At 45.3% G+C, this 27,906-nt stretch overlaps 2 protein-coding genes across 3 annotated transcripts in view; one reads left to right on the forward strand and one right to left on the reverse strand.

Moving 5' to 3' along the window:
- LOC8040925 (leucine-rich repeat serine/threonine-protein kinase 1) overlaps window positions 1-6,646 on the reverse strand; it is an 80,590-nt gene extending 73,944 nt beyond the window's left edge. The window contains exons 1-3 of one of the 2 annotated variants that reach the window (XM_042291664.1): window positions 6,076-6,646; window positions 1,370-1,472; window positions 1,216-1,256 (exon numbers count right to left, since the gene is read on the reverse strand). In XM_042291664.1, coding sequence (XP_042147598.1) covers window positions 1,216-1,256; window positions 1,370-1,472; window positions 6,076-6,180 — 249 coding nt within the window. In that variant the 5' untranslated portion in view covers window positions 6,181-6,646. The remainder of the gene's footprint in view (window positions 1-1,215; window positions 1,257-1,369; window positions 1,473-6,075) is intronic. The other variant, XM_042291665.1, reaches the window with a different exon arrangement.
- A 224-nt stretch (window positions 6,647-6,870) lies between these two features.
- On the forward strand, window positions 6,871-27,289 carry LOC8040917 (rabenosyn-5). Its single transcript, XM_029980497.4, has 9 exons — window positions 6,871-7,488; window positions 7,979-8,092; window positions 8,411-8,551; window positions 8,980-9,141; window positions 10,879-11,039; window positions 16,394-16,464; window positions 16,861-16,947; window positions 18,842-19,076; window positions 25,585-27,289. The coding sequence occupies exons 1-9, from the start codon at window positions 7,344-7,346 to the stop codon at window positions 25,885-25,887; spliced, it is 1,419 nt and encodes a 472-aa protein (XP_029836357.3). The 5' UTR covers window positions 6,871-7,343; the 3' UTR covers window positions 25,888-27,289.
- The last annotated feature ends 617 nt before the right edge of the window (window positions 27,290-27,906 follow it).

A 27,906-nucleotide genomic window follows, 5' to 3' on the forward strand; every position in this document is an offset into this window, starting at 1 on the left:
ATACGAGCAGAAACAATACCGTCAAATTTGCAACCTACGGTACATATCATTGTAGAATTACTCGAGACTGCGATGACTACAGAAAAACATGAGGAAGAAGGAAAGATCTCAAACACAGCTGAATTTTATTGCCACAGTCCTTACATTGGTTTGGAACTAAAAAAAAACAAAGTGAAAAGGGGGAACGACACTCTCTCCAGGACAAAGCAACCATGGAACTGAGAATCTAGTTTCCGGGCACAAACATTGAGTTTGGATTCTCAGTTCCATGGTTGCTTTATCCTGAAAAGGGTGTCGTTGGTGGGTTCCCCTTTTCTTTATTTCCCCCTTTTCTTTTTGTTCAGAACAAATATAAGCAGATTTTGTGACAATAAAATTGACCTGTGTTTGAGACTTCCTTCCTTCTTCCTGAAGTTCTTTTGTTGGCAGCACAGTCTCAGCTAATTCTATAATGATGAACTTACACCAGCTCATTTGCGCCGTCACGTTTTGTTCATAAACCCAAATATTGCCACGTGCATCTCCGAGTAAGCGCACACGGGCCGAATGGTTATCGTGCTTATCTCGGATGCAATGGGCCAAGGTTTGATGCCTGGGAGTGGAGGCACCTCTTTTTTTTATTTCTGCAAATGTCGCTTTCTGATAAATTCGAGAACCGTGTTGCTTGTTCAAGGTCTAAATGTTCTACGCACCGAACCTTCAACGCCGATTGTTCCAGAAGCCCACGCATGTACATAAGGGGCTCCGCGCAATGAGCCAGTGTCAGTCTTTCGCCAGCGCTTGACTCTGCGTTCGTGCCGACATTCGATACCCGCGACCCTGTTCTGTTACCTTCTGTTATTCTCTTTTTCGTTTGGCACAGGTTTGCCGATTAAATTTTTATTTTCAGTTCATTTTCACTGCCGTCGGACAAGAAGGCCGTAAGAAGATTCCTAAGCCTTACTACCTCCTATAGGCGCTTTGTCTGTGACTTCGCCAAGCACAATAACCATTCGGCCACGGGCATGCTTGCTTGAAGACGCGCATGGCAATATCTTATCACAAAACTATGATAGCAAGCTATGTCATGTGTTACGATAGTAGATTCAAGGCTTATAAAAAAAACTTATATAGGTATGGTTTGTTCCTTCATAAACCTCACCGTGGCAACTTTTTAATTTTTTTATTGTAAATTGCAAACGGAAAAAAAGAACAAAAAAAAAAGCAAATGCTTACCTTGCAGTGATGCCGAGAACCGCAAGCCATGTTGGGGTTTGCTGGGAAGATCAAGGGAGATTTAAACAGGGGTGTTAAGTGTAAACTACATTGAGGACAGCACAAGTGCAGACTTGGCAGCAGTGGCAAAGATATGTGACGAGAGAAAGGTTACCTCCAGTCTGTAGGAGGACTCTTGTGCATGTTTCGTCGCTGTTAGTGGCGGCGCCATGAAGAGCAGTCCGTCCGTGCATGTCGGTAGCATTGATGAACCGGACCTGAAATTGCCCCTTTCTCTTAATAAGACCAATTATGAATCACTACGAAAGGTGCGAGGCCACCACATTGTTATCTACCTGCCAGTACGTATAAGGCATCCCTGGGAGGAATGTAAAAATAAGACACACCGCATAAATCACCTGTTCGTCAGAGCGACACACCATTTCGCATGACTGCCCTCAGACGAGTGATGAAGGCCAAGGAACAATGAAAGAATGCCTCATGAGCTAGTGGGAGAGTTGTATGCTGGACTATCCAGGTGTGAAGCATCAATATTGTCATTCCAGAAAGCCTGGAGATAAGGTGTATGCCTCCCAATCTCGGTAAGGGCGTTTTCGACTGAAGCATCTGATTTTTGCAAAAAAACTGTTAAGATGACAAGCACATTCAAGCGAAAGGATACTTGCCCTTTAGGGCAGTGCTGACTTGCATATTTTACGCTCTGCCTCTCCTTAAAGGTGCACTAAAGACGTTTTGAGATTGTCTGTTCCTGGTGATAACTTATCTCATGGACTACAAGCATCCTAGAAATCCAAAAATTATGCTTGTGCAACGTCTATTTCCCTGCTAAAAATGTGATAGAAGTTTGTGCCACACCTCTTTATCAGCAGGAGGATCTGGAGCACAAAATCCAGCGGAGGCACCGGCGGCATAACGCCAGGCGAGCGTCAGCTGGTCACAGGCCCCTTCCGAGAGAGATGGCTCGCGACTGGCTGACGCGTGCCCGTCGTCACGTTGCCGGCGCTTCCGCTGGATTTTGTGCTCCAGATTTTTCAGCTAAGAAAGGAAGGTGGCACAGACTTCGATCACATTTTAAAAGGGAAATAGACGTCGCACGAGCATAATTTTTCGATTTCTGGGATGCTAAGATCCTGTAGAATCGAAACCAATTAAAAAAAGAAGAGCTATTCCCAGGGTATTTTCGTCAAGTTGAAAGTATGCAGTGATCTGAATCTCGCAAACCCAAGGTTGGGCTCCAATAAAGGCCTTACCCAATTGCAACAAAAAAATTAAACTGGGCTAGTTAACACATAATTTCGAAACGATAAGCGCCAAGAATATAAGATAAGGTGAGCAAACTGCAAACCGTTACTTTCAACATTCGCCGAGCTCAGTGTATCAGCAATCCACGTCAGTATACCAGTGTTGCGGAGTTACCACTTTGGAGTTGGTATGATTCCAGAATCATTCCGCACTTTCGCGATCCTGGAACGGAATGGTGGCAGCGCTGGGGGGACTGGAATGGGAATGGAATTAGGTACCTTTTGCCTGGAATGAAGTGGAAATGCAATGGGATCGGATCTTATACAAGCAGAGTCAATTTGCATCTAGGGTCTATGGGTTGAGGGGGCAATTTGCTAGAGCATGGAAAGTCGCTCTTGAAACAGCATCATTGCACTGGAGGTGACCGACGGCTTGATTGTCCCACTGGCTTATGCTCCTCTGAGAATAAAAATGGTGTGCCCTCAGTAAAACAACCATAACTGCAGTTGCAAGCGGGCAAGCTGTCATTCCTAGCGCTGCCAGACATGACAAAGCAGCTGTTGTAATCATGTAGGATTAACATGTAGCTTTTAACCAGGGTATCGAACCGAACCCGAACCTAAAAACATAGTAAACCGTTATTTTTAACTGAACCAGAACAAAAATGTAACCAAAATGAAACATTTGATATTGAACCTAAACCGGAACGGAACCTTAATCTCATGTGACGGTTACCGGTTCATTGGAAACGGTTCGGCGCAATAAAATGCGAGTCAGGCCTTCTTGCTGGTGGCGGTGCAAAGCCAATGAAATATTTGTGACAGTGGTGTCAGCGGCTAAGTTTTGACTAAACAAATGGCAGCGATGACATGGAGACAGCTCAATAAAAATGAAACAAATAAGTACACTTCGTGCAGCATGAATTGGCCTCTGCGAGTCGGCACAGAGGCGTATACTTTTATACATTGTTTTATTGTACGGTGGACTGCAAAGGGGACGCTATAAGCCACTGGAGCCAATTTATAGCTCAGCGGAAGTCACGTGACAAGCTACGAACTATGGATTGGCTCGTGTAGTTCGTAGCACCCATCACGGTACATTGTAAGGTGAAACGGAGTATATCTGACTATGGCGAGAGGCTAAAGAGCCATTCTTTGTGTGTTGTGTGTGTTTGCTTGAGTATTTTCTTTTCTTGCTGCTAAGCAATATTCCTCAAGGAAGGAGAATGCGAATATAGACGTAGAAATATAAACAAAAAGTTGACGCCTGTCAGCGCGTTTGTTTCGCGTTGGCGAAACCTCAAGGTGCCAAGAGGCGAAGCCGCGACACTACAGCGCCGGGACGCCAGTCGCCCAGAGCCCTAGTAGAAGATTTTGTGTGTGTCTGTGTGTGCGCGCTTTCTAGAAACAGCAAGTTGCCCATTGTCTTTTTTTGTTTTAAATGTCTTTCGAGCGGCCTTCGCTCTCATTCTTCTCTTCAACTCAGTCATTCAAACAAGTTGTTCAAGCGTGCAATGTAAGTAGATTGCCGTTTCATTCTGGATGCGTACCGGCGTGCGGTTGTGCCAGTACTGGATGATTCCCATTAAAGACCCCAGGCTAGCACTTGTACTGCCCTGGCTAAATTTCTCATCCACACTGGATAACAATGTCGCCATACTCTGTCAGACTAAACAACCAATGACTAATATGTCTTTGTGGATAGTTTACAGTGTCACGGTGTCACTGCGCGTGCTGACTGATTGACTTCGCATGCGAGTTCTGCAATTTGGTACGGTTTCCAAGCGCCTTTATAACCCCGTAATTTCCATAGAATGGTGTTTGAGTTAAATGTTCAAGATCACAAAACGAGATTAAGCACATATTTGTATTGCTGTCCTTGTTTTTGCAGGTTTAATTTTTTTTAATGTTGATGACGCCGTGTTCAACTTCCCTGTTTTTCTCAACGATTGGGAGCTGGGGACTTTTTTAAAGAACCGGTTTGAATTAGATCGTGCTAGGTGGGACCGGTAACTAAACCTATATTTCAAAAACATCGCTGAACCAGAACCGAACCGGAACAAAATGCTGAGCTACTGAACCCAAACCGAACCGGAATAATGATTGGTTCGACTCCCTGCTTTTAACCCAGTCAAACTTCTAGTGTTTGCGTAGAACACAAATAAAGAATTGGATTGAATATGTTAAGACACTGCAAGAATCTACAACAAACGTAAGCAGGTTCCATGTAATATGGTGCTATAGACCATTGTCCTAGGGCGGTATACCGATTGCACTTTGTCAGCGGTCTGTCGTTCTTGCCGCAGAGCATGAACATTTGGGACAGGTATACACAGCATCGCTTCTAACAGCACACTAGCGGTGCTGTTGTGCAAGTATTCGAAGCAGAGAGCAAAGTAGCTTCTTTTTGCACCGTGCACGAAGTAGACATTTTTAAGGCCCTACCAAAAATATCTGTAGAGGGCATGCGGTCTGTTTGCGAAGAAAATGAGAGGTTTTAATATTTGGCGTAAAATAATAATTGAGGTTGTGTGGATATTTATACAGTGTGTAGTTGGTGAGCCATTTCAAAGTTGAGATGAGTCACTCGCTGTAGATGAGCAATTTAGCCAGTGCAGTACAACCGCTGCTAGCCTGGGGTCCTTAACATGCACCACGTAGTAGTGATAAACGACTGTATGCCGGTACGGTGCTCATCCAGATCGAAACGGGCAGGGGTGGGGACTAAACCCAGGATGCCTTGGTTCTGCAGGGCGAGCTTTCGCTCCTCGTGCTCCGAGCTGGTGTGCGCTAGACCACTAGGCCACCGATCCCCCAATTTTTGGCGTCTGTTGCGACTCGCGAGCCTTTTATGCTTGATCGCGCGATTAATGTCTGAAGTGGCATCGATCCCACTTCCTTCTATTCCTCACTTGCTAAATCATATAGCGTCGCTAGAAATTCATATCATGTCACATATAAAAATTGCATTGCTAACATGGCATAAAAATGCACATTGTTTATTTGTTTGTTAGTCTATTTTGGTTATTTCTTTTTACGTTGTCTGCCATGTAGGGGTGCAGAGAACTTGTCAAGCTGTATTCAAACAGCTTTTCCCTCAATATCCATCAAGCGTGATGGAAAATAAAGATGATTTGATTTTCCACTAGGTGCCACGAAGCGCTTTGTGCGACCACCCTTTCGTTTACCAGAATGAGTGTTTTGAGGAAGCTTTTGCATACTTTTGCAGTCGTCTCTGCATTTCATAACGTCAGAAGCTTGATGCTAGGTACTTTTTCCAGTAATTACACAATAAAGCTGTCAATGGGCTTTCTTTTTTTCTTTTTTACTTTTAGGAATTAAAGCAGTGGAGTGGTGGAGTTCAGCCATTCCAGGAGTGGGAATGGGCAGAATGTCTCCATTCCTAGGAGTTGAAAGGAATGCATTGTAGGAAACTCTAAATTGAATTGGAATGGGTGCCCATTCCGCAATACTACAGTATACATCTCGACGATACGAATTTAGAAAATAAAGCGTAAATTCATTTTTTGTTAAAAAAAGCCTAACCGTAAGTACGGAGCGCGTGGTGTACTCTCCACTTCCGTCCCGGTAACAGTGACGCTTATCGCTTCAACCTTACCTGTTCCCCGTTCAGCAGATCTTCTACGAGCTCCGCGTTGCCCCAGAGAGCAGCCTGATGAAGCAGTTCGCCCGGATATCCCTCCTGGTCGTCATCATCGGCCATTATACGCTACGGTGGTGCAGGGAAGACGCCGATAGAGCAAATCCTGAGCCCCTGGAGCGAAGCGAAACCCTCGCTTCATTGGCAGCTCCCAAGTCGCGTCTTCTCAGCCCCCGACATGATCGCAGCTGCCGTCTTCACCGAAGCTCGATTTATCGCAATCAGAGACGGAGATGAGCAGTGAGCCCGATTATCGAATCCTGAAGACAGCAGAGTTCACCAGGGCGTAACGGTAAACGCGCACGGTTTCCACACTCCATGTCCTTGAGCTTTGTAGCGGTAAGAAGCGAGCGGGGACACCGATCTCGCTAGGCCCTAGCCATCGGTCAGGTACCTTGGCTGAAATTTTCGATCAGCCTTAGCTTCGCGGCTGTAATGAGACAACGAACGCGTGACCATCAAAGCTTTACACCGATTAACAATTTAACACCGAAACTACTCTTCCACAAATCTCGCTTACAATGTTTGCAGCAGCCGTGCTTCTGCCCACAAAACTTCTCCAAAACAGTAGCAACACTACCCGTACTCATATAATTTTCTCACTAATCAAAGTTCTAAAAAAGTTTATTTTAATAAAAATTAAGTTTCTGTTTTGACGTTTTCTTAAAAAGTCTTGGTTTATTTTGCCACAAAAAAAGTTTACAACTTTTATGAGTGGCTTTGATTTTTGATACATCCTGTCCAGACGCATCCAAATCCAATAAAAAAATCATGAAGGCGTTGTTGTTGTTACTCGGGTGAGTGGGTGTGAGGCCCGATCATCGGTGGATGATCGCAGGCCTGGGCCCGATAAGTATACACCATCGGAAGACTAAATTATCCGGGACAAGCTTCCGTCCAACACAGAGCAGCGGTCCACACCAGGCCAGAGCCCGGCACGTCGATTCTCCATCCGGTAGATCCCTGCTCGTGTGCTTGTCAGGTGGAAGGCTCCAAGTGTCATCAGTGTCGAAGGACAAACAGTTCAAAATCATTCCAGTTTATTGAGGACCGAGAAAAATAGAGCAGTAATCAAAACATCTGCCGCCGACTACGTCGTATTTTTCAGTCGTTGCGTGTCTGTGCTTTCTCGTTGGCACTGACTGCTCCTTGTAGCACACCACCCTCCACAACATCAACAGTTTTGATCTTTTTTTTTTTTTTATTTGAGGCACAGCAGTTTAATAATGGATGACATTGAAGTGAAGGAGGGCTACCTGTGCCCAATCTGCGTCAAGGACTTGGGGACTATCGAAGAGCTGACCGCTCACTTCGAAGCCGCCCATTCCGCAGAAGAGAAGGACGTGCTCCAGTCTCTGAAGGGCCTTATTGGTAAGAACCCTTCAGATTCGAGCACCGCCGGTCATTTCCATTTCCTTCTTTGAGGCAAAACGGTTGAATCATGAGACACTAGAGTGCTGGAACGCGTCTCTGACTGGTGTACTTGAATGTACCCCAAAATAGCAACAAAATATGTCACAGGAGCTATGATGTAATGACCCTTGTGATTGGTTGTAATTGTGCCGGTGAACAAGGCGAGTGGACGCAGGCATTGCTGTCGTCATGGCGTACCAACTCCTGGCTGCAGATATTTTCGTCGACTGTGAATTTGCCGGCTGCAAAGCAGGGCGAGTTGCATCAGGGCAGACATATCTGTCAATCCTCCTCCACTGATGTGCTGCTGCTGGGATCTTGGCGATCGACAGCATTACACTTTTGTGACGTCACCGGCCTAAGTCGGGGAGAGAAAGACGCAGTAAATGCACCAGTTAGAGATGCATTCTAGGCACCCCCATGTTCTAACTTCAGGCTGATACTGCAGGGCGTGCAAAACGAAAGATCCTCAAAGAGAAAGATCTGGGTGACAGCCGTGCCGAAGAGGACGACAACGGACCTGACAGCTTTTCCAGGCTCAACTGGGACTATCAGGAAATTGGTATGTGATGCACAGTTCTTTACAAAAAGACTGCTGTCATTCCTTAACTTCCATGATTAGACGAGCTCAAGCAGCCAGATCACTCTCGAGTAAAATTGGCACAGATCTTCTCGTGTTTCAAATGTGTTCTCTGGCCAGACCTTCAAAAAGGAACCTCCCGGAAGACATGAGAGTGGTAGCCAGCACTTGGGTTTTGAAAAGGCTAAGTCCCTGAAAGAAACATTAACTGCCACTCTGAGACTTCCAAGGGAAGTTATCTTCCGAGTTTATCTTAGCAACTTGGACTGTCCCTGTGACTTGATGTGTTCCTTTTGTCAGGCGCGACGCAGAGGCACACAGAGGCCTTTCGGAGCATCAGGTCCCAACGTGTGGAGCGGTATGTGAGCCAGACCAACAAGCTGCTCATTCGTCTCGGCAAACTGCTCTCGGACGCTCCTGCTGATCCCGAAAAGCGTAAAGGTGAGCTGCGCAGGCTTATCTTCCCATAGATTAGAGTCCACAACTTTGATAGAAGAAGTTTCAAAACTGGTCGGAGTATGATTCAGAAGTAGTGAGGAGGTAGTAACTGTTTCCATCTACTGGGATTACTATTTGTTTACTTGTTATCTTATATTTTTTAATTTGTTTGCCGAGCAGTGTTGTCAGCCTTCACCTGAGGACTAACAACATTGTCTGCATTCAAGTGATAAGTGGCAGTTTAAATACATATTTGCATTGAAGTTGCCAATGAAATAACGTACATCAGCATGATGCTACTCAGAGTTGTACAATTTACGCTAGGGGTTTAAAGTGCAGCTTCACACAGTCTGAGGAAGGCACCATGACAATGGCATAGAAATTACCGTTCGTTTTCAGGGATGGAGTTCAATTCTGTGGTTTTTTTGCAGCTCACGAGAAGTCCATAGTGCCCTGGATTCAAGACGGGGATGTGAAGCTGTGTCCGGGGTGTGCCAAGCCCTTCAACCTTTCACGCAGGAGGCACCACTGCAGGCTCTGTGGTGGCATCATGTGCCATGTGTGCTCCCAATTCTTAGACTTTGCCCTCGCAAGTAAGTCATTTTCTGCCAGTCTTTTCTGGGTGCACATTTGAAGACCAATGTCAGTGAAGTCATCCAGCTCTCAACCCTAGAATTACGACTGTGTAGATACCACTCTGCGGTTCTAAGTTAGCACAAACTTGACATCGGTGGTTTTTTGCATGTTAGATAGACACAGTATTGATACACATAAAATTGTACTGGCTAAGTTTGTGCACAGGAATTTTACCACTCAAGTATGGTTGTTATTACAGTTTTTCAATTGTGAGGGAAGACCAGGGAAGGCCCGGCAATTGTGTGCTTGTGCTAACTTTGTTGTGGTCTGTACTTTTTGGGAATAAAGCTATTGGGAAGGTCTCGTAAAGTCCCAAAAGAACGCCCACCCAAAATGAAGAGATAAATGGGGAAATATATGGGGTGGGCGATGTTTGGGGATGCGACAGCAAGAGTTTATAAAACAAAATTGTGTTAGGCACTAAGGGGGGGGGGGGGGGGGGGGGGGGGCATTACAAACTACCTATGTGAAATAGGAACTGATTCCACAGATTGCGAACATGGCGAATTTGCATTCCACAGTGCAATAACTATGTGGGAATTCGCTACAAACTTCCCTGTCACAGGGACGGATACCGCAATATACGGACACAGCACATTTGTGCTTCACAGTGCGATAAAAACGCGAGAACCACCTACAAACTTGAATGCCACAGGAACCGACATCGCAGACAAAAGCGTGAGAACGCGCTACGAACTTGCATGTCACGGGAACAGATACCGCAGATAAGTAAATTTGCTTTTCACGGTGTGATACACACGGGTAACTGCTACAAACTCGCGTATCTCCAGAACCAATATTGCACGCTCAAATCACGAAGAAAAAAAAAGAATGCGGGAACGAGCTACGAGCCTCCATGTCACGGGAACGGGTACAGCAGATTGCGGATGCATCTGATTCGCATGTCGCAGTGTGATAAACATGAGGGAACCCGCAACGAACACACTTGTCACACATACTGATGCTACAAATCACGCAGTTGATATGATTTTCATCGGACATCGCATGATCGATATCCGGCAAAAATCGGGAGGGCGGGCGATGTTCAGAAATTTTTGTGTTACGGATATTCTGCCCAAAAGCGGGATGGGCAATCTCTCAGGGGCAGGCATTCATACGTGACTTTACAGCTGTGCATAACCCATGAGGACAACAACAAGAAATTATTTGTTCATATTCTGACACAGCACTTGGCTGATCTTGCCGAAGGCTGCGTCAGCCTTTGGCCGGGGCCCGTGTTCAGCCAGTAAAGCACCAATCGAACGAGAGTCCCAGCGGAACGCTGATGCAGCACTTGTGCTTGACGGAGGAAGTTGATGCAAAGAATCTAGTCCTCAGGCCTTGCGTTAGAAAAATGCCGAGCTCTGTGAAAACAAGATGGACAAAGCACCCCCTACAGTTCTATCTTTTTGCCAATAGCCACGCATAATCCGCTCTATCTGAACAGTTATAATATGTCTGAGTGCTGAGGTAGAGGCACCAGTATATCACAGTGTAATTACACTACTATATTGTAAACTTAAGATGACTAAACATTAAAGCGAGAGTGTTCATTCGTGCAGCCATCATTTCGAAGGAAATAGACACCTGGACGGATGAGAGTAGAAGTGGCATCCTGACGAGTTTGGGCACTCTCTGTCCATAGAATGACATCGGTGTTGGGCAGGGTGTGAGAGTGTCCGTGCATGTTTCAGGGAAGCTGATGAACCTCACGGCTTTGAGCACCCCGAGGAGCAGCGTTGCCGGCCCGTTGCCCGAAACCTCTTTACGGGTGTGCAGGGACTGCCTGCACCTGCTCAACCGCAGGGACCAGCTCAGGGACCAGGGCACACCCAAACTCGTGGTCATGTACCAGGTATGCATGCATCCGAGCGACTTCTGCAGCATGGAAGCTGGGCATCTTACAGGGCCTGCTAACGGACTCAGCTCTCGTTAATATAATACAGGGCATTTGTGGAAATGCAGGCCAAATCACACCTGCGAAAACTGCATTGCACAAAAAAAGGTTGATGCCGTAGTGGCCTGTTCAAAGGACCCACTAAGAAAAATGATTGAAGTTCAGTTTAATTGGGTAATTAATTACTTTTAAGTAATTACATTTTTAATTGTTAACTTTAAAGGTACAGTTTCAATTAGAAACTTGATGCAAAACATCCAAAGCGACTAAGTCCACCCATATTAAAAATATATGAGGCATCCGCAGCATTTTACGGTCTTCCAAAAAATTGCTCAATTTGGACGCGTTTTGTTTATGGTTTTCGGTTTCTTATCGAAGCACATCTCTTTGCCGGAAATCCTGCCCTCCTTGACGAAAAATTGCAATGTGCGTGCACCACCGTGCATCGCATGGGAAGGTGTGTCTCCACACTAGCACCAATTTCATGTGGCAGCGGAGGGACTCTCTTATCTATGTGTGCGTTTTGGCCACAGAGAGCTGGATTTCTGGTGCGGAGAGGTACTCCAAATTGAGCAGTCTTTGGAACGATGCTATAAAATGCTGCGCATGCCTTATATCTAGAGTTCCATGTTTTCAAGGTTTTTGTTTTTCTTTTTTTTTTAAGTTTGGGGGTTTTTCTTTCTTTGGGGGGCGGGTATTTTTTTTCACAGATTCAGTGTTTCTTATGGGAATTGGTTGTAACTTGGCAAGTTTACACAACCAAACATGGCATCTGTAAGAAAAAACACCTCTCCCCCTCCCCCCTCAAAGAAAATACCCCCAAATTAATAAACAAAAACAAAATTTTGACAACATGAAGCTCTTTATATCATTGTAACGTGGGTGGTAGGGTTGTGCAAATATTCAACATTTCGAATAGTAGTTTCGAATAATACTCTATTCGATATTCACTTCGAAAAGAACTGCGCTATTCGCATTTTTCGAAGTGTTGATTGCGGCGGGTTAACCCCGTTGAGCGCGCTTCTTACCGAGCAGCGGTGCACTGTGGAGAAGCACCCGCTTCCGTGGGTGTTACTTTTCTACATTACACCGGTGCTCGGTAAGAAGCGCACTTTACAGAGTAGCTCGCCGCGATAGACACTTAGAAAAGTATGAATATCGCAATGGCGTGCGTGGAAGAAAAGCATACATTCAAAGCGGGATGGTGCATGCGTGCCGACTGTATTTGAAAATAAATGGAAACTGTTAATGTGTATATTTACATTGTAGTAAAAGTTTCAAAATTAAACTGACTGTTATGCAAGAGTTTGTTAGGCAGAGATGCCCTTGCAACCTGCATTCATCATGCGCAATTCTTTCTTTTTTTAAAACGAGATTAAAAAAAGAATATTTTCTATTGCCAGATTTGTAAATTTACTTGAGTATAGTTGGCCATTTCTATAGGATCCATTTTATAGCAAATCCATTGTTTACTTGCCATCTTAAGACCTCAGACTTTCTGAGGTAACAGTTCATAAATATAGATAGATTAAACTTAGCTTATAAATGAACAACTGGAAGAACCTTTACAACTTAGCTGGGTTTTCGTCTAAGCATTACGCAATGGTAGTGAAAGGCGTGAAAAAACCATTTGATGTTCGAATCGAAAATATTCGGTCAAAGCCACTATTCGCTTCGATCTCAAAATCCACTATTCGCACAGGACTAATGGGTGGAATTTACAGTTTTTAATGATTTTCATCAAGCTTTTAATTAAAATTATACCTTCAAAGCTAATGATTAAAAATGTAATCACAAAAGTAATTAATTATCCAATTATACTGATTGCTAATAATTTCCTTAATGGGCCCTTTGACACAGACCACTACGGCATCAACTTTTTTTCTGCACGATGCATAGTTTTCGCAGGAGCGGTTTGGCCTGCATTTCCAAGAACAACCTGTATACTTGCAGCTTAAGTTGGCACCTTGGGGTCTTTGCCTTTTAAAATAATACTGTGTCTGTAACAATATTACTTATGATCTATGACTGAAAATTCAATGGTCAGTTTAATATTACTGTCGAGACCGGTTATAACGAAATAGCGGCTACAGCGAAGCGATCACGATTTCCCACTCTCTTTTGCACTTCGTTATAACCGAAGTCGGTTATAACGAAATAACGGATATAGCGAAGTGATTTCCGTTTCCCATTGACTTCGTTATAACCGGTCTCGACAGTATGAAGTATAAAAGTGTAGCAACTGCATTTCATTACAGCCAAGGTTTAGCCGTATATGTAAGATCAAATGTACATACTATCTACGAGAAATGGTCAATTATAACATTATCAAAATCTTCTCAAGCAAAAAAAGAAAGAATTATGCTATAAAAGAAAAGGAAATATACATTACAGGAACTAACTGAAGTACCTTTGTGGAGATGAAGACGACAGCTTGGGCCTGAGTTTTAGTAGTGACAAGTCTGAAGCAAGGGTGTTAAACGACGAAAGGAGGGAACTCCCGAAAATACGAGAGATCGAAATAGATCATGTAGAAAAATACAAATAAGTATTTTAGAGGAATGTGAAGAAAATATATTTAGAAAAGAAAAAAAGAAATTCAGTCATTATGAAACTCGAGGCACTCTGGAATTACAAGAGATATGAAGTGGTCATGGGTATACTATACGGAAAGGAGTAATGGTGCCAGGACTGCGTTTTGGCAATGGTGTGTACCGAGCCATCATATCGGAGGTTCAGTCAGGATTGGAAATTCAGTAAAGGGTTGTAGGAAGATTAGCACATGGGAATGCACCAAATGAGGGAAGTCCAGGGGGACCTGTGCTGTTTGTCCCTTTGAGAACAGAGACAATTAGTAAATTGAATTTTGAAGAAAGGTTAACTGAAATAGATGAAACCCGGTGGGTACGGAAAGTATTTGGGTATTTAAACACAAGATAGACAAAATGAACCCGAATGCTGACATCTAAATATCTGCACACTAGTGAGGGGGCTGAGCAGGCTAGTTCAGCCAAAAAGGGAGTGGAAGAGGCAGAAAGGAAAATATGGAAGGGAAGAATGCAAGAAATATTGGCTTTAACAATGTACAGGTAACAAAAACGGGGTGTAAGAAAGGAAAAATTGTTCAATAATTCGCTGGAAAGTTCTTTGCTGTTCGAGGCAAAAACAGGAGTGTTAAGGGTAAAAACATACTGTAGGGCTAAATTTCAGGAGATAGACATATTATGTGCCATATGCCATAGTGATATCAAGAGGCTGGATCTTTTGGCCTTGAAATGCACGGGTGTTCGCCCTGCCCTCCCAGATGGGGTAACAAATTTGGCAAGGGTGCTGGCCTTTGCTGGCGAGGATGCAAGAATGGAGGAGAAAAAGATTCCAGTTGCAAAGAGGAGGTTAGAAGACTGGTGGAAATCATCTAGGGAAAATTGAATGAACTAAAACTAACTAGCACAGATGGGAACATTTGGGACAGAGGAAAATTGGGACTCCCTCCCATGTGGCTCCAGCCTGAGGTATCGACCCTGTCTCCCAGTGGGTTTGGTATTGGGGTAACACCGACGAAGTTTGACCAGAGGAAAATTGGCGACTCCCTTGCCGGGGGGGGGGGGGGGGGGAGGGAGGGAGGGAGGGAGGGAGGGAGGGAGGGAGGGAGGGAGGGAGGGAGGGAGGGAGAGGGAGGGGGAGGGAGGGGGGAGGGGAGGGGAGGGGGAGGGGAGGGGAGGGGGGAGGGAGAAGGGGGGGGAGTGGGGAGGGAGAAGGCGGGGGGTGATGTTTTTAGATTTTTTTGCCAGATCCCCCAAAGGTCATCCTGGTCCCACACTGCCTGGTGACGGTTAAGGAAGGCTGAGGGGAAGGAAAACTGACTCAGAGGGGCGAGGAAAAGAGTCATATTTTCGGTTTTTACGGTAGATGGCGCAACCCAGTTGAAAATTCCCATTAGATTCCAATTGGAATTTCCAATTGGTACCAGCTAGGTTTTGGGACAACCAATTGGTCACTGCAGTGGGAACCAATTGGAACCCATTAGGATTCCAACTGGAAATTTTTTTCCAATTGGTGAGACCCATTGGTCAGTGTGCTTCCAATTGGAACCCACTAAAACCAATTGGTTCCAATTGAAACCAGTTAGAATTTCAATTGGATCTAATGGGAATTTTCAGCTGGGAAGCTACCATCCATTACCATGGGCGTACCCACCGGGGGGGCAAGGGGGGCACTCGCCCCCCCAGTTCTCAGAGGGGGGGGGGGGGGGGGGGGCAAGATATATGTTTTTTGCCCTCCCCTCCCCGAAGCAGCCGCCAATGGGCAGGGCAATCTCTGGCTGGCAGCGCCCAACATATACCAAGGGCACCTCCCCCCAGGCCCTGGGCGGGGGTCTGGGGTCTGGTTTGCCCCCCAACTCAAAAACAAGTTCGTACACCACTGCCCATTACAGGGGTTAGCATTCATCCATCCATGGGAACTGAGTGTTCCATGGCTATTCAAAAGATGGCGCCAATGTCTCGTCATAACAGGTTTTAAGGCACACGGGCGTAAGCCGTCGCAAGTGTGCGATCCAGCCCTCAGAAGATGAAATGTCGTCTGATTTTAGATGTCAGGGTTGTATTTAAAGGGAAGATGGGGCACTTTTGCATTTGAGAACAAACTATTTAATTGCACTCATTTGTCCTTTAGAATAACAGATATCACAATTATGTTTCAATGCGACGCACTGGAGAGCCATAAGAGCAATTTCAAAATAGGGCTGAAGCCCCGCCTCCCTATCCTTAGGCAGCCAAAAGATTCGTCACGTACAGCGACTGTCTTTCGCGTTTTCTCGCGTTCAACAATACTTGCGCAGCAAATGGTTTCGGTATTCGGGTTCACGGGGTAAGAACACACTAGAATTCACTTCCCATTTATTTCAAGAAGCTCCGTAGCTTCCCTTTAAATATACTGTACATTTGCCATTTTCCTAGAAAAACAGACAAAGCATGAATCATGGCAGACTCAATGCTAATTTCAAGGGTGGGAAAAGAGGGTGCATTCAAATTACCTCTAGTATAATTTTATTAAATTATCTTTAGATGTTTTAGGCAAATGGCTGATAGATGCTCCAGATATTATGGGACCCCCTGCTAAACTAGGCTAAACTAGTTAATGTTCTGTTGGCCAATAACCCGTGTTCCTCGTATTGCTTTGAAATTGAAACTCTTATGGTATATATATCCCATTCAGACTTTATCGTGCCATTTGGGATAGTATTGAGGGTTAAGCTTTACGATGATATTCACTTGTACCTAATTTTTGGGGAAATATGTGGCTTATTGCAGAAAATGAAACAGTCCATGGATGAAGCAGAACATATTTTGCCACAGTACTACAAGATCATAGACTCCTTACAGTAAGTGGGATCAGCTGTATGCACTTTCAATTTTCTCAGGCGAGTGCTTAGTTTTGTTTCACACTCCACCGTTTTTATTCTCAATTTCCACGGTTGTCTGTAAAGTGTTTTAATGGAAACAATATGCAATATCCATAATGGTCTGTAAACTTTTTATTCTCCATTTTTGTGATAGTCTGTAAAAGCTTTTAGTGGGAGCAGTATTCAAAACCATCCTAAAACAACAAAATAAGTTTGTATTTTTTGCACCAGTAATGCAAATGTTCAATTCGAGAAATCTTTTCCCAAATTGCTCAGTGTTGTTGGTGGCTACGATAGAAGTAAACTATCCACATGTACTACAAATAATAGTCAGTGTCTGTTTGAGTTTTCGTGTTTATGATTGCTTCCTTGCAGTAATGGCCAAACAAGTCATACCTTGGAAGAAGCCCAGATGCTCAGAGTCCAGCTCACCAAAATTGCTGAGAGGGTGGACCTCCTCAGGTGAGCTCTTAAAGGCACTCTCTTCTTTAAGGCCCAAGCCAAGCTTTACCAATTCAGCTTTGGGCTCCAACAGAACGTGATTTGGCTTGGAAAATGTTTATGGAATCTCTTAAGTTAAATCTCTGGCTAGAAATTTAACTTCTGAACTACTCAAGTGGTGGGAATGAAATTTGCAGGGGAGATTTAATGTCAGATGTAGGTGTACTGTGCATACATTCAGCTTTGGAGGACAACTTTACCTACCTGCATAAGAAGATGTGTCACTCTTCGTTAAGAAATCTATGATATGCAAATGTGGTTGTTAAGCACCATTTTGACTGCTTGAATATAAAGTGGGGGATGCAGGACTTTGGGATATCTAGTTTCTATAACTCAAATGTAAATATTTCAGGAAGAGTTATTAACCTCAAAATATTCGATGCATATCTGTCCTATGTCAATTTTTGAAAACAGTTTCTTTTTACAATGAGGACTCCAACTTAATTACAATGAGGACTCCATCCCGATTCCCCCGGTAAATTTCAGTTCAGAAACATCTTGATTGTGGTATCGGAATACTTTTACCTTCGAACAAAAGATTCCTTCGTATGAATTTTGCAGCAAAAAGTGGAACTGAGAAAAATACATTTAAACATTGAACTCCTTTACTTTGTTACTGCCTCACAATGCGTTGAAAATATTTAATATCAACGTAACTATTTGGCGTATGGTTATCAAATTTAGTGTAAGGGTGTATAATTAATTTCTAAAACTAAAAACCTCAAAATTTAAAAAAAAAAATGTTTTAAAAAACTTTGAAATTTAGGCCCATGTCCCCCCTTAAACAAGCTTAAATGCTTGTTTTTTAAATGTTTAGTGAATCTCTTAAACAAGGAGGGAGAGCGTTTTTTGCTGCTGATTGGAGGTGGTGCCACAGCTCTCGCATAATCAGCCAATGAGACATTTTTGACCCGTTTGCGAGTTCACAATCAGGCAATATTTTGGTGAGAACGTCTCACCAACATGCAACCAGCAAGAGAGATCTCAAGGGTCTCCGGCGTGCCTGTCCTGACTACTCCTTCATCCACCGGCTGATGCAAACGAAGGACAGGTTGTCAATGACTTCATAATGCGAAAAAGCAGGCAATCACAATTTCAGCCAGAGTCGAATCTCACTTTGCCGTGGTGTTTGGTTGTTAGCAGACGATATGCAGTGTTTGCTCATTTTATTTCCATCTGTGAATCGCACTTCGTAGCGAACAAACTGCATTTTTTGCTCGCGTTAAGAGATGAACCGTCTACGAATGCTGTCTTCGCTCGCTCCGCGAGAGGCAAATTAGATCTCACTCTCGCTCTCGCTGTGGCCAAAATCGGACCCCTGGATTTTTTACAGACTGGTCACAGCTGGTTAATTTTTCCATACAGCCCAAAGATTTAAAGATAGATTGGCTTTCATTGTGCCAACACCAGCTGCACAATTGCGGCAGTTTAGGTTGAAAAGGCTGTTTCACTTAGAGCAATTTTCCACAGAGACGCGCGTGCGGTTTTTTAGGACAACCGCGCACCGCATGACACAGCCTCACTTGCGAGAGCTTGTACAGACAGCGAGGACCTCCCGTTTTCGGTCGCTCTCATCACGTTTCTGACGGTCTAGCCGTCAAAGCACCGTAGCTCCGCAGCACATTGAACGAACGCTCGTGCCAAAGACTCGAGAATTGTATGCTCGATCATACGCGTTTTGTTATGTAGTCAGTAGCGCTTGGTGCGTGTCAAGGTCTCGGATCGGGGCCATGCTGCCCCGACCAAATTTCTCTCTTATGGCCAAAGCATGAGACGCCGTTTTGGAGCTAACTTATTACGTGAACGTCCCTGCGAGGGATTCATCACGACTCTTCAATGCCCGCCCGCGTTGCAGCCGCCAGATCGGTGCTCTGGGGTCCGAGGAAGGTGGGGGCCCGTCCCCCCGTGCCCTGCAGCTGCAGGGAGGGGTGCGTCTGGCGGCCAGCCACTTCCTGCGGCAGTGGCTGCTGGGGCTGCCCGGACCCCCCTCCCCCGAGGAGCTGCAGAGGCTGCAGGGGGCCCGCAGGGAGCAGCTGCAGCAGCAGATCCAGAGGGACAAGGCCTCCGCTCTGCAGGCTCAAAGGAGATCCGTGCGTGTCCCCCTTTGTACATCTTAGAAAACTCGGAATGGGTTCTCTGTTGAGTAGACGTCGTTTACATGATTTATTGATTTGCAACGATAGCTCTCATGGGTTCTTCCCACCACTGGAAATGACGTCCGTTGTCGTCGCCGTCGTAGGGCATCCCCCGTCGATATCGTCGAACGTTCGAAAAAGATTGTCGCAGCGTTCTCGGGATTGAATCCTGCATCCTCCGCATATGAAGCGTTACCACAGAGCTATGCCACAGCTTTGACAGCATGCTTTATATGGGGCACTTGTTGATCACATACAGTCTCGTCTCATGTAGCGCCCACTACATGTACATGGTCACAGTTGCTTTGATGTTGTGATAGAAAATTTTTTATCATTATTAAATTATATAAATTTTAATCAAAGTTAATTGTTGAAATTAAATACCACCTAGAAGACAAGTCCCGCTTATTGCGTCGTCTTTAGTGGGTTCCTGAGCTGCCCCAACTGGTAAATGGGCTGAAACTTGACAAGAGCATGGTGCAAAGCGGCAGACGCGTGCGTCTTGGCATCACTGCATGCTGGCATTGCGCTTGTTGCAAGACGCTGAAAAACGCGCTAACAGCTCGCCGTTCATCGCAAGAAAAATGGTGAGGTGCGTGCTCGTGAGAACAAAGCCAAGAGACTTTGCTGTCAAGACCTCGCGGCACGTGAACGCGACACCGTTGCCCAAAGAGACTGCGGTAAAACGACACAACACTAAAAAGTCTCTAAAACAGCTCTGCGGAGCTGCGTTAGAGACTTTTTAGTGTTGTGTCGTTTACCCGCAGTCTCAGGGTTTTTTCAACTATGTGCAATGTACACCAGCTTGTTTGCGCCCTCACGTTTTGCCCAACGATTTCGCCGTGACCTATCACAGCTACTGCTGTGACTGTGCTGTAGATTCACACAGCACTGCTCATTTTTTACATAAGGTTCTGAGTGCAGCTGTTGATTCAATTCTGCTTTTAACCTCTGTTTGCTTTCATGCCTCCTCTCTGTCCAGTCGCTCTCAATACCCTTTTTATCTCTTGGTTTGGTTCCATGTGTCACCAGTTACAACATTGCAACTCAAATATGGCGAGCTAGACAATCTGTTATAGATATTTTTTGTGACACAAGCAATTTTCGATGAGCAGTCGAGCCACTATTATGTGCATGGCGATGACTTTGCTCGTCTTTTTTTTTTTCCTGCTTTGTACATGTTTGTTTTTCTATTCCTACGAGAGTGTACTACCTTTTAGGCTTAGTGCTGTTTGTGAACACATCAAAATGAAGATTATAGACCCCTTTCAAAAGTCACGTCATGATTGTTAGAACGGAACTACTGCGAAATGGTGGAATAGGTGACACCGCTACCATACAAAATGCAAGTCGTTACACACGTTGAAGTGTAACTGGCGTTAGGAGCTGACGAACCAATCAAAGAGTGCTGAATGTGCTACGTCACTATGTTCATCACTTTTGCGCTAGGTGTGCAACCGAATGCAGAAAGTGCACCGTGATATTTTAATTTTATTTTATGTCCAGCACTGTGCAGGGATTTCGCAAGCTTCCAACTGAGGGCACACTTTCAAAAGGGGTCTATAATCTCTGCACGTCTCCACGTGATGAAAGCTGAAATGGGAGGGTGCTGACATTGGAAAGAATGACTCCCCTGTAGACTCTTTGTTGATTCAAACTGATGATTCATGGGTGGAGAAGCCAAGCAAATCCCATATATTTGGTTGGCTGGTTACTGGCCAGGTCCTTTGGAAATCACTTAAAGGGGTGATGCAAGAATTTTAACTTCGAAAGAATTTGCAGTTTTTACTTTTTACGTTGTTTATCTTGCCAAACAAAAGTGGAGAAGCCACCTCATTCTTTCGAAATATTGCGATCATATCATTGACAAAGTCGTACTATATTCAGTTTTAGTGGCGCCATCTGCCCAATTAGGTGAGAACTATTCCTCCCTTGAGCCTCGCCCCGTTGCTACTGCGTCAATCCAAGTTCCCTACGGCAAGGCAAGCGCTTCGCCCCCCTCTCTCTACATCGCTCAGACCAACCTTCAAGGTCGCCATGTGAATGGCAAGCAGGGGCCTTGTGCACTGGAGGCTCTGAAAGAGAACCCATCCAGATTCTCTGTGTCCCCCATCCGGGAACACATCGCTGCACACGTGACTCGGAAGATGGTGCAAGAGTTGAGAGGCGCCCAGAACGTCAACTGTTTGACACTTTTTTTAAAGAGAACTTGCGTGCCCAGTAAAAATTGGTCTTCACTTTTCAGTTCTTTAGTCGAGACGTGACAGGGAACAAGTACCACAATTATTTGACCGAGTCCCAAACATTGTCACACAGCCCCTTTAAAGGAACTGTGCAACGTTTTTAACGTTGAAAGAATTTGCATCATCTACTTTTGATATTGTTTATCTTGTCACAAAGGACAGAAAACACATCTCCCTCCTTCAAAATGTTGTGATTCTGCTGCGTAATCGCGAGGCAAAAATTAGAATATTTCCCGACCTGCCGCCGCGAGCGGCAGCCATGAGAACCACGCGGCGTGACGTCAATGGGGGACTTGTAAAGAGATCAGAAGTTGTGCGAATACCCGCTCGATAAAAGGTAACTTTTTTATAAATCTTGACGTTCCAACAAAAATATAAATGCGTCAAAAACCTGGTATTATCGACAAAACTTTTATTATACGGAGTTTTAGTGGCGCTATCTAGTCTAGTTCCACAAAACCGTCAGCTCTTTCTGCTATTGCGAACAACCGCCAGAAGGGGAGGGGGCGGAGCCGGATGGGGATGGCTGGACCCGGATGAGACTTTCCTCCTTTCGCCATTTTGTCCGCGCTGCGTAAACACGTGGTCACGTGGACGCGAGCGGGTGAGTTCTCGCTGCTCACTGATGGCTCTAGAGGGAGAGCTTCACCGGAACCCCGCGCGTTCCCCATTGACGTCACAGCGCATAAGTCTCGGAAGATGGTGAAGGAGTTGAGAGGTGCCGAAAACCTCAATCTTTGTTCATTTTTAAAATAAAAACTAGGACATGCAGGCAAAAAGCGGTGTTTTGTTTTTTGCTTCACAAAAGTGGAGACACCAACTCCCAAATTATTTAAGCAAACCACAGACATTGTTGCACAGCTCCTTTAATGTGAAACTCGGAACTCGCCCTATTCATGCTTCTTCTCAAACTGTCGCTGGGTTCTCGGAGCTACTCGAGTTGACCGCAGGACCAAATCGATGAAACGGTATTGGCGGCGTTACGAACGAGCGGTACTTAGCAAGAATGCTACGCTACTAACAACTTAATAATCCCAAGATGAAGGCAGGGGAAAAACCAAAGAAACACATTGACGTCTTCAGTTTTTTGCAATTCTAAAAGTGTGCAAAAAGAAAAAAATAATCTACACACGACCTAAACAAGCACTTCCTTGCAGCCTTATGTTTGTTTTACATTTTAATAATTTTGAGTAAAATTCTAGTTGTCAGTAAGCTCCAGTCGGTGCTGTTATTAATGCAAAAGCATTAACTGTCCCATGGAGCGAGTCAATGTCATCAGTTCGAAGCGCGAAAACGGCATCTAGTTTCCCTGATTCCAAAGGTCCCAGTGGCTGGCGCGTGGCGACGAGGCTTCCATTGGTTGCTGCGCGCATCAGTTTCAACGATTGCCACCAGATGGCGCTGCGTGTCCATGCCACCAGCACGCCGATAAAACTAACTGCCGCAACCTCATGCCACTACGGGCCCTGCGCCAATCAAAACGGGTACGTTGGCGCGCGCTCGGAGGTTTCTGCTCGTCTCGCCGCCGACCAACATGCCGTTGCCTCCATCATCCACGTCGTCGGCGGTGCTTCTGCTTGTCTCGCCGCCTCTAGCATCCACATCGTCGCCAGTGCTTCTGCCACAACTCAAAAACATTACTCGCGCCACAAAACTCTGCGGATCACTCTGCGGCGTTTCATTGGACATTCATGCTTTCGCATTCACAACTCGTAAGAAGTGCTTAGGTGTCTTCCGGCTTTTTTAGGGACGAAGCTCCTTAGGGTCTAGCCTTGTCCGTCCGGAGTCCGCAATCTTGCTGGTGCTCGTGTAAGGCAAAAAAAGAAATGTTTGCACAGTTGACAGGATTCGAGCCTGTGCGGGGAGACCCCGATGGATTTCTAGTCCATTGCCTTAACCACTCGGCCACGACTGCAAGACGAGTAGGGGGCTCTGAGATCTGGTAGTAACTCAAGAGCTGGGGATGTCATGGATGAAACGTTGCATGTAGCCGCTCAACGTCTATACAGGAGAGGGCGCTGAGGTCAAATGCGTATACCGTATTTACTCGCACAATGAACGCACTCGCGTAATGAACGCACCCCCCAAGTCGGCTCACAAAATTTCGACTTTTTTTTTCACCCGCGTAATAAACGCACCCCCAACTCCGACCTCAAAATTTTGACCCCCTCCCCCACGCGCGCGAAATGAACGCACTTTTCTATCCTGGTGCAGCGAGGTCGCGAATGCATGGGCGAACAAAACGCCTTGCAAAAGGCGTTAAAAAAATTAAAAAAGAGCCAACCGAAGCAAAAAAAAAGAAACATGGAGAGCTTTTTTTTTTTTTTTGCACAGCGCAGTCTGGACTTCGGGGTCGCGCGCCGCGCGCAAGGAGGTAAGAGAAGCGGAGAAACCCTCTAAGAAAACGAAACAGCTTGCGAAAGGAGGCAAAAAGAAAAAAAAAATAACCACGGAACTAAGAGAAAAAACGAACAGAGCTTTTTTTTCTTCTTTTTTTTTTGCACAGCGTTGTCTGGACTTTGGAGTCGCGCGCCACGCGCAAGGAGGTAAGAAAGAGAAGCGGAGAAGCCCTCTAAGCAAACGAAACAGCTTGCGAAAGGCGACAAAAGGAAAAAAAAACAACCCACGGAACTAAAAGAAAAAAACAAAAACAAAGGAACTTTTCTTTTTTTTTTTTTTTTTTTTTTGCACAGCGCAGTTTGGTTACGGAGGGGGGGGGGGGGGGTCGCGAGTAGGGCGCCGCGCGCAAGGAGATAAGAAAGATAAGCGGAAAAGCACTCGCCTAAGCAAACGAAACAGCTTGCAAAAAACAGGCGGCAAAAAAAAAATTAAAGGAACTGTGAAAAAGAAAACAAGAGGAGCTTTTTTTTTTCTTTTTTTGCACAGCCCGGTTTGGTTACAGGACGCGCGCTGCGCGCAAAGAGATAAGAAGTTGCGTTGATTTTTCGTGATAAAAAGTCCGTTCATTATGCGAGTAAATACCTACGAAAAAATTTTACTTCGCGTAATGAACGCCCCCCCTAACTTTGCATCAATTTTTCGGAAAAAAAAGTGCGTTCATTCTGCGAGTAAATACGGTATAATCGCGTTAAACTTAGAATGCATTGGCTCAACGTTTATAGACGAGAGGGCGCTGCAGTCAAATGCTCAAATGCAAATACAACCACGTTCCATACCACACATTCTCTTTCCGAGATGGATGAAAACGAACGAAAGGCTCGGCATGCTGCGGCTCACCGTCTACGCAGACAAGCGCCACCAGAGCTTCGCCCCAATCAACATCATTCACCACGTGGAGATGCGGTCATTTTTTTTTTCCATCTCTTCTCACTCGTTTTTGCTATGCAGCTTTTAAAGAATCCAGACAGTTTAGATAATCAGCATTGTTTAAACATCCATGAGCTTAGAACTTTATTTGAAATTCTGCTGCGCTAAGAAGCAAAAGAAAAAAAAGACTGTTTTAGCTTAATGACGTGATCGCAATGCACAAACATAGGTAGTTTGTATAAATTGCACAACTAACTTGTCTTATATCTGGTTCTCTTTTATATATCTGTAGTTAGAGCTTCTGCTAATTAATTCGGACAACTGACTGGTCCCTTCAAGCTTGAGGCACAGAGTCTACTGTGTGTGGCTCGCTATTGTTTTGTCCTGTTGCAGACGCGAGAACCTTTCTTAATAGGCAGAGTTTTTCAACCACAATGGCATCAGTTCCTCTACCACCCCTCGCAGGTCCTACAAATAAAAAAACAAACTTGGAAGAACAGTTTAGAGAGGTCCCATCTTATTTTGCCCGTCTCGGGCTTTCAGCAGAGCAGTTGTTGCAGCGGTGTACTCCCGACATGTTGTCTGGCATACGGTGCAACAACAGCCACCACATAATAAACCTGAGATGTGGACAAGCTGAATGCGCATCATCTTGTCCATGTTACGGTCCAATGAGAGCCTCTAGACCACCTTGTTGTCACTCACAGCTTATGTCAGTTTGAAGAGTGGCTCAGGTTTATCGTAATTTCATGCGCTTGCGCCTCGAAACAAAATATATTTGTTGCGATTGTTACCGTTGTCCACATTCTCGGTCACAATGTCTCGTCTGTTGCCACACCAAGCCCGCCGTGGACTGCATCCATTTTCATTCTTTCGTGTCTGGGAAGTTTTGAGGATAGCGAGCCGACACATTATGCCGCCCCCACCAACCCCTCACAATGCGTGCCTCGCAGTCGCAGCAGCAGCCGCAGCAGCAGCAGCAGCATCAGCAGCATTCGCCGGGGCCACCTCGAGCGAGTCCGGCGGAAGCGGTGGCCGAGGCGGCCGAGAGCGGCTGGAGCCCCGCCAGCGTCGCCAGCGGCTCGGCAGGGCAGGACCCCATGGTGCTACAGATGGGAATCATCCGGGGCTACATCCGGCAGGCGCGGGAGGCCAGGCGCTACGATGAGGTGGCCATCCTCGAGGCCAACCTCAAGGAGCTCAAGCGGGAGTACATGAGCATGACCCTGGGGCAGCCACCAGGGAGGGAATCCTAGTCGGCGCACTTGCCACCGGGCCCCCTCGCTTCACCCCACACCGGCGCCGGAGGGAGTTCCGGCACAGAAAGGCTGCAGGCCAAAGCCAAGTGCTTTGTCGCCCCGTCCTCCCGAGCTCCAGTCCTCGCAAAAGATGCTCGCTTCCGACGGTCGCGAGGAAGCCAAGAGGCTCGCTCGTTCACAAACTTGCGACTGCTTACAGCTGTCTGCGCCAAAACCTTTTAAAACCTGACAAGAGAACACACCGGCACCATCTATACCATGGAACACTTGCAGTTTCCCCTACACTTTCCATTCTTTCTTTGTTTTGCTGAAAAAACTTTTGACAATGTTATACCATCTCTCATAGAGAGGATGTGCATTTCATCTAGCAAATACCACCTTCACTCTGGTGAAATGCTGTTCCAGGGTCACCTCATAGATGGCGCCAGCGTGCCACCGTGTTCTCTTATGGCAAGAAATCGCAAGAAGTCGGTCCTAAGCAAGGGTGTGAACAGGCCGTGTGTGCAGGGAGCGTCTCGTAGCGCTTAGCCACAAAGGTCACACGGCACAACAAAAAGCTCTAGCATTTTCTCCCAAGCTCGCCGAGTTACGCGATCCAAAGTGGAAGGCGCTTAATTGCTCTCGTCTTTCATCCGCCGCCTTGAGACTCGACGTGAACGCTCCGCTCGAAAGAAGACTTTTCGGTGACAAGGTGCTCAAAAATTACTTAGGATTATTTTTTGTTATTGTCTCGGTAACTAGGATGTTGAGCTTCTTTTCCCCCAGACAATAAGCCCTTTGGGATCAAAAATCTGGAGGTGACGATGTTTGAAAATATAATGTAATATTTTTTTCGTAAAAGTATGTTTTACGTTTACTTAGAGAACCCATCTCGAGTGTCCCTGGTCTGGTGCGACATAACCGTGTACAGTGAAACACATTTATGGTTATAGTTCAATCTATGAAACCGTCAGTGTCCTATTATTTGGGTTCGGATATAGTAAAATATGACCGGTTTTGTGCATTGTGCATGTTTGACAGGATTACCAGCCTCATCTTTGTACATAGCATGTTAATGTTGCATTTCAATATAATGTAGATAATGTTCCGGTCGTTCCATTCTATGGCTGTCTGCAGACTCTTGCTCATGAAGACATGATAGACGGCAGTGTATAGTCAAAGGGACTCGAAGAAAGACAAGGATGACAGAGAGAGGAATATTCTTACAACACCTGGATGTACATCAGTGCGAGCGCTTCTCGGTGTCTTGGGATGTTGACTGCAGTGTGGTGTTTGAAAGGTGCTGTTTGCTGCTCACACATCAGCTGTCTTTGTAAACCTTGGAATCAATCTTTTGTGCAATTGTAACATATTGTGCCAGTAAGCTACCGAGAATAAAAGAAATCTATTTCAACATTAAGAAAGGATGTGAAGGACTTCCGAGTACACTTTAGACGTGTGCGACTTCAAGTCTAGAACTTGCAGCTGTCTTTTGAATAACATATTCTAGCATCATGAAGTCCGAGTCACTTTGAAGCACAAGCGTCCCAAACGTACATCATCTTGCTTTCCGATGTGAACCAGTCATTAGTATGGATTGTACAGCGGACAGTTTAGTTCTCCCACATGCTCAGTGAACTGTTCAGTTCAGCTCTGAAGCACAGCAACAAATGTGATCAGAGCCATCCTTAGTTTCAAAGGCCTCATTGCTGCAGCTGCTTTTGAAACATGCTGATTGATGGACATGGCACAAACATACAGGAATAATAATTTTTAGGTAGGGGATAAAGATAAGCTCACGTGATTTTTTAGAGTGCAGATCTTAGGAGTCTATGATTTTTTTGTTTTGTTCGTTTTGTGTTTGCAAAAGACACTGCACATTTGACAACAGGGCAGCAATTCATTCTCGGGCATCATGCAAGTGGTACCCCACTGAAATATAACATTAAAATTATTCTGAATATTTTATATCTTGTTCAAGTTACAAGTTTCAATTAAGCTATTTTCGACGCAGATAATTTCATTATGCATATCAAC

This window comes from Ixodes scapularis, unplaced genomic scaffold (genome assembly GCF_016920785.2).
Source record: "Ixodes scapularis isolate PalLabHiFi unplaced genomic scaffold, ASM1692078v2 PGA_scaffold2__306_contigs__length_199485367, whole genome shotgun sequence".
Lineage (NCBI taxonomy): Eukaryota > Metazoa > Arthropoda > Arachnida > Ixodida > Ixodidae > Ixodes > Ixodes scapularis.